The sequence below is a fragment of the Limulus polyphemus genome, unplaced genomic scaffold (assembly GCF_000517525.1).
Source record: "Limulus polyphemus unplaced genomic scaffold, Limulus_polyphemus-2.1.2 Scaffold7702, whole genome shotgun sequence".
Lineage (NCBI taxonomy): Eukaryota > Metazoa > Arthropoda > Merostomata > Xiphosura > Limulidae > Limulus > Limulus polyphemus.
In genome coordinates, this window is record NW_013673312.1 from 30490 (window position 1) to 37438 (window position 6949).

General features: G+C 34.0%; 2 protein-coding genes across 2 annotated transcripts in view; both read right to left on the reverse strand.

The window, feature by feature from the left end:
* Nucleotides 1-1159, reverse strand: part of LOC106474803 (leukocyte elastase inhibitor-like) — a 7067-nt gene extending 5908 nt beyond the window's left edge. Inside the window, exon 1 of the mRNA XM_013935493.2 lies at nt 932-1159. The gene's annotated coding sequence lies outside the window, so the exon portion shown is untranslated. The remainder of the gene's footprint in view (nt 1-931) is intronic.
* Nucleotides 1160-4399: 3240 nt separating this feature from the next.
* Nucleotides 4400-6720, reverse strand: LOC106474802 (40S ribosomal protein S18). Its single transcript, XM_013935491.2, has 2 exons — nt 6497-6720; nt 4400-4525 (listed from the first exon to the last, which is right to left on the reverse strand). The coding sequence occupies exons 1-2, from the start codon at nt 6667-6669 to the stop codon at nt 4447-4449; spliced, it is 252 nt and encodes an 83-aa protein (XP_013790945.1). The 5' UTR covers nt 6670-6720; the 3' UTR covers nt 4400-4446.
* Nucleotides 6721-6949: the final 229 nt, after the last annotated feature.

Consider the following 6949-nt stretch of genomic DNA (forward strand, 5'->3'; position numbering starts at 1 on the left):
TGCCTTCCCTCTAGTCTTACACTGCTAAATTAGTGACGCAAGTGCAGGTAGCACTCGTGTAGCTAAAGAGATGTGGCACCTTGTTAAATACTTTTTGAAAATCCAGATACACCAAATCTACACCCTTATCCTCATCTACATAAGTAGTAACCTTTTTAAAGATTGCCAAAAGGTTTTTAAGGTAAGATTTACCCTTAGTGAAAACATGTTGACTATCCACTAAAATTCTAAACTTTGTTACATGTCATTGCAAAGCATTTTTTTATCCCACAACTCGTGTATGACTAATAAGCCTATATTTACTGATACAATTTTATCACCTTCCTTGAAAAGAGGAGTGACATTCAAAGACTTACAAACATTAGTAGCAAGTGGCTCACATATCCAATCTTTAGCTTCTTTAAAACCTTTGGGGGAAATATTATCTGGCTCAGGAGCTTTATCATTCTTTAAACTTCCCAATTTTTTTCTTAACAAGCTCAGAATTACTGTGACCCTCTTGTTTCCATCTATCAACTGTTCAAGATGAGGAATATTGCTTAAATCTTCATTAGTAAAAAGTGAAGAAAAAGCAGAATTTAATAACCCAGCCATCTCATAATCATTCGGTACGAGCCTTCCTTTATCATCTCTCAAACGCCCTTCACTCATTCGGACATTTTGCTTACCCTTAATGTATGTAAAATATAGGACAGAACAAATAAAAAACACATAAAGAGTGTTTTAAGTACAACGAACAGCATGCAGAAAGAACCGTATAATTACTGGGTAACCGTGAAACTAATATTCAATGAAAACTATAATACCAGAAAAAGTAGTAATGTTATTATTATGTCACTGACACAGTAAACCTTGCTAAAGTTGTCGTTTAAGTTACTTTTATAGTATTCGTTTGAGTTTCTAATTTTTACGGAGAACGTTTTCAACTTACCTACTATGATGTCTAATCCCAATTACACAAGGTAAATCCAAATAACTTGGTTTTATACTTCCTTAAAAATCCGGTTTTCCTTCTTTGTTTTTCAAAAGCACAATGTAAAAACCCAATGAATATTGCGTTAATTCTCCTGCAACAACCTGCTTCATTGAAACGATGCCAGAAATGATATCAACCTTGAAGCATTGGCTTCTGACAGCGGAAGGGCATACATGCATCACATTTTTAGCTCCTTCCTTCCGATATGTTACAGTACGTAACATCCTGTGAGGGATTCTGATACATTTCCTGGAAGAACAGGACGCTCCAGAAATTTCGAATCACTTTAAAAATCTCTCCACACACTATATTATCTTGGCAGGAAACATTAACTCAGTCATATGTAATCACGAACTTCAAGTGAAAATAAAAAATGTAGCTATAGAAAGCTGTAAAAAGTCTTTGTTTTAGATATTTTGAACAAGCAACACTATTTGTGATGGGTAAGTTGAACTACACAGTAATAAGGTATGTAACAAAATCCTGACGAATCGTCGACTCGTCTTTCTCAAAGGCCCGGCATGGCCAGGTGGTTAGGGCGTTCGAATCCCCTTCACACCAAACATGCTCGCCCTTTCAGCCGTGGGGGCGTTATAAAGTTACGGTCAATCCCACTAGTCGTTGGTAAAAGAGTAGCCCAAGAGTTGGCGGTGATGACTAGCTGCCTTCCCTAGCTAAATTAGGGACGGCTAGCGCAGCCCTCGTGTAGCTTTGCGCGAAATCCATAACAAACAAACTTTCTCAATATTCAAAATGTATTTAGTTCCTAACTTCAGAATTATTAAGATCATTTTTTTTTCTTATGTGGTTCATTATTTTATCTTTCGCCCACTTAAAATATACTGTTCATTATTAATCCACTCGAGCATATTTGTACAGGTCATTTTTTACTCAACTGGACTTTTATAATATTCGTCTTTTATTCGGGTAAGTAAGGCTACTTTGCTGGGTTATTTTTTTTATCTTGATAACGTTATTACGTCTATATATACATTTCCTAAATAGTTACCTTTTCTTCACACGTTTATAAAATATTTGTATGTATAGTTTATAGCTTACTTATTTTGTGTTTTTCATGCGCAACCACGATTAATAGATAAAATGTGAGTAGCATTTCTACTAACCAGTTTTATATAAAAATTGTTGAAAACATTAAAGACTTCCCGGTATCCCTAAGGGAAAACCAGTTTTATTTTTTGCATTATGTATGAAATGTTCTTAGTATTTATGAGGTTACTAGGAAACCAGCTTTATGATTTTTATTTAAACTTGTTAACCCTCGAATTACTAATTTTTAAACTTTACGCTATTGGCCAGGCCACATATTGAATAACGTTGTTTTTATCTGTTACAACACTGAGTAAAGAAGTAAACACCAACCGTAATTAACAGAATTAATTGGAAATTAATACTATTTTTATTTAATTCATGCCCCACAGTTGGTCGGAGGTAAGTCTACGGACTTACAACCCTGAAAACCGAGGTTCGATTACCCGAGTTTGACAGAGTGCAGATACAAGAAATAACGTTTTCTCATTAAGAACCCTATAACCAACATACTGAATGCTTATATGTATCTATAAGCAATTTGGTGCACAGATATATATATATATATATTAAGTCGTAAAGAAATTAATGTCGCGTTTTGGAACACTTTCATTAACCACCCCCCAAAAAACGTACTTCACGCTTAAACGTCACGTTAGTGTAGCCTATATAATGTGTAAAGTTTAATATACTCTAATCCCTTATAGTGATGGCACACATTCGGCATGTAATGCTGTTTGAATACAAGAAGGGAAACAACGTCTCTGTAGCGACAAAGGATATCAAAGAAGTTTATGGAAATGTTTTGAACATTCGTAAGTGTTCAGCTAATTTCGTTCAGTGACTTTAGCCTTAAAACTGTGATGGCAGGGGCCGACATGTTGAGTCTAACCCAAGGCAACATACTCGTAAAATGGCCCTGAGATTGCATGTCTATGATGAAACAATAGGTAAACATGTAAGGAATATAGGAAAACTCTATAAAGGTGATTGGGTGTCTCACGAACTCGCCGATGATCATCGTTGCTTTGTCTCTTCTGGCGCGTGAACCATTTTTGGACAGAATTGTCACCAGTGATGAAAAATGGATTCATAGTCCATTCTTCACAGTTTGAATCAAAAGACTTTAATCAGAGCAGCTTGTTTGTATGGCTGATCAAAATCTATTACTTGTTACACCTTTGAAGACAAACAGTAAGTGGCAGTTTTATATCACTGGATGTCTTCTTGAACTTGTAGTTATTACATGACGATCATATGTAGTTGTGTAAAAGATTTCAAAGCTTCACACTCACAGTTTGACACCCAAGGGTATTTCATCTTTAGTTCTGAAATCCTATAATTTATATCCTTTGAATCAGAATCAAAGGATGCAGACAAACAAATTTCGAGAACACCTAGTCATTTCTTATTTTAAGAATTCAGTTAAATGTAATCATTTCATTCTGATGCCTTTTCGGTAGTTAGTACTGCTTCATTTGAAATACAGTTCTATTATGGTACTTCTAATAACCTTACATTAATAACAAGTACAGTTTAAGAATCTAACAAGTTTTGTTAACCTTCCAGTAGTGACCAGTGTAGTTTAATAACATTCCAATCTAACAAGTTCTGTTAACCTTCCAGTAGTGACCAGTGTAGTTTAAGAACATTCCAATCTAGCAAGTTCTGTTAAACTTCCAGTAGTGACCAGTGTAGTTTAATAACATTCCAATCTAGCAAGTTCTGTTAACCTTCCAGTAGTTACCAGTGTAGTTTAATAACATTCCAATCTAGCAAGTCCTGTTAACCTTCCAGTAGTGACCAGTGTAGTTTAAGAACATTCCAAAATGGCAAGTTCTGTTAAACTTCCAAGTGACCAGTGTAGTTTAAAAACATTCCAAGATAGCAAGTCCTGTTAACCTTCCAGTAGTGACCAGTGTAGGTTAAGAACATTCCAATCTAGCAAGTTCTGTTAACCTTCCAGTAGTGACCAGTGTAGTTTAAGAACATTCCAATCTGTCAAATCCTGTTAATCGTGTATTCATACAGTACAAGTTTAGTATATATTGGTAAGATTTTACATCTAAGCTACAAGTTGGTTGGTTTTCTACTAGATCAAACTGTTAAAATGGAGTTTGTTTGGGTAGATCAGATCAGTAATTGTGGTAAAACCGTACAACTATCATCAAATTCACTAGCATTCCAGGATATTAAGAATCTCGAACTGGAGAAACCTTTCTATAAACTTACTTTCAACACTGCACAAAATTGTTAAGAAGACAATTTTGTCCATGGATATTAATATTTTTGAAATCATGTAACTGAGAAAAAGTAAACTTATGATGTTATACAATTTTCCTGTTTTACTAAGATTTACTGACACGAGACTTCACATGTATACTTCAAGGCCTTTAATTCCTCAGATATACAACATCAATTGATTAATTCTTCTTCTTAGACACACCAACAGTCCTTCCTCTGCGACCAGTGGTTTTAGTGTGCTGTCCTCTGACCCGGAGACTACAAAGTTTTATAAAACAAAGTTAGTTAAAATATCACCACATGTATAAACCTGTTACGAATGTAATATTAATAACAGGGACTACTACGTGTACATGAAAAATAAAACAGTCATTATGTCTATTATGAAATAATATTTGGTAATGATTTTTACACATAACAAAGAAGGTTTAAACTATTACACATTTATAAATAATATATTTTAGTGTTTTTACGACACTTTAGGCTAAGGTTAGCATGTTGTATTACTTGAATACTGCTTATATAGATACTGTTTATACAGCTATTAAGACAACATATAGTTCCCAACTGTCCATGGACTCTTGTTAGATACCGTTTATACAGCTATTAAGACAACATATAGTTCCCAACTGTCCATGGACTCTTGTTAGATACCGTTTATACAGCTATTAAGACAACATATAGTTCCCAACTGTCCATGGACTCTTGTTAGATACCGTTTATATAGCTATTAAGACAACATACAGTTCCCAAAAGTCCATGGACTCTTGTTAGATACTGTTTATATAGCTATTAAGACAACTTACAGTTCCCAACAGTCCAAGTACTCTTGTTAGATACTGTTTATATAGCTATCAGAACAACATACAGTTCCCAACAGTCCATGGACTCTTGTTAGATACTGTTTATATAGCTATTAAGACAACATACAGTTCCCAACAGTATCTAACAAGAGTCCATGGACACTTGTTAGATACTGCTTATATAGCTATTAGAACAACATACATTTCCCAACTGTCCATGGACTCTTGTTAGACACCGTTTATATAGCTATTAGAACAACATACAGTTCCCAACAGTCCATGGACACTTGTTAGACACCGTTTATATAGCTATTAGAAGAGTCCATGGACAGTTGGGAACTGTATGTTGTCTTAATAGCTATATAAACAGTATCTAACAAGAGTCCATGGACAGTTAGGAACTGTATGTTGAATAGCTATATAAACAGTATCTAACAAACTGTTGGGAATTGTATGTTGTTCTTAGCTATTAGAACAACATACAGTTCCCAACAGTCCATGGACTCTTGTTAGATACTGTTTATACAGCTATTAAGACAACATACGAGTCCTTGGACAGTTGGGAACTTATAAACAGTGTCTAACAATAGCTATTAAGACAATATTATTTATCAACAATTAAAAGTTTACCTATATAATGATATTAATTTTGTTAAACCCAACCTATTCAATATGATGTATAATTACATCTTTAACCCTCTTTTCCCATGTATTCCACAATACTCAGTGCTTCACTTCTTTATTTGAAGTGTAGAGTATGATTGTTTTAACAGAGCAGTCAAATAGCCAAAAATAACATTTAAATCATGCAACAATATTTTCCTGGAAATGGAAAAACCAAACATGCTGAATAAATAATTTACAGAAATACTGAGCTAAACAATATCAATGAATGAAGAAAAAAGATAACAGAATATTACTTTTGTCAATATTATGATGTTTATCTACCACATAAAGAAGTACCGGTGGCCAATGTATCACAAAAAAACTACAACATCTAATCTTGTACAAATAGATAAGGCCTATATTAAATTTAATAACAACTGTACTGTATAGAATGAACAATCACTTAATGTCTTTGAATAATTAGGACATTTAGGCCTAATACATAAATGAAAATGTTACAAATAAGTATTAAAATTGATAGATTTCAGTACTTCTACTCATTAGAGGCTTATGTTTACAATACCAGTGCTCTTCTAGAACTTGAGATTACAAAACCGTGTATTTTAGTATATTTTTTATTCTAAGAATTTTTCCCACAAATTTATGCTTTAAAAATCATAAAATTAACCAAGAAAAACTGGCATATTGTGGAAGGTTATGTTCGATATATACAAGTATTATGTTTTACATCAAATGTTGGTATTCTAACGAAAACATTAAACTTTAATCTCAAGATTTTCAAACATCACTGATGACTCACCCCCAGAAATGTCTAAGTCCACGGTGAGCCCGAATCTTTTTCAATCTTTCCAAGTCCTCTCGAAGCTTGTTATCAAGAGCATTAGATACTACCTGGCTGTATTTTCCATCCTTTACATCTTTTTGTCTGTTTAGGAACCAGTCGGGAATTTTATATTGTCGGGGGTTAGTCATGATAGTGATCAGCTTCTCCACCTAGTGAGAAAAAATATTCTAATTACCACACCTGCAGTGTTCGAAGGCTTAACACATACAGACAATCAAGAACAAAAGTCTTTCTATTAACACTGAAATATTACTCAGACAACATTTGTAAGATAACTAGACACTAATACAGTGCAACTTGGTGTTTCCTGTCCATTCGATGATACTGTCATTCCTTATTCCTTCCCAGTTACACATTTGACACAGTACTAAAACAGTACCATGAAATGGACAGTAAACATTAGTACTA

Coding starts and splice junctions, on each gene's coding strand:
- LOC106474802 (XM_013935491.2), bottom strand. CDS start 6,669: ATGACTAACCCCCGACAATATAAAATTCCCGACTGGTTCCTAAACAGA. Junction 4,526..6,496: donor GGACTTAGACATTTCTGGGG/GTGAGTCATCAG, acceptor AAAACTTTGTAG/TCTCCGGGTCAGAGGACAGC.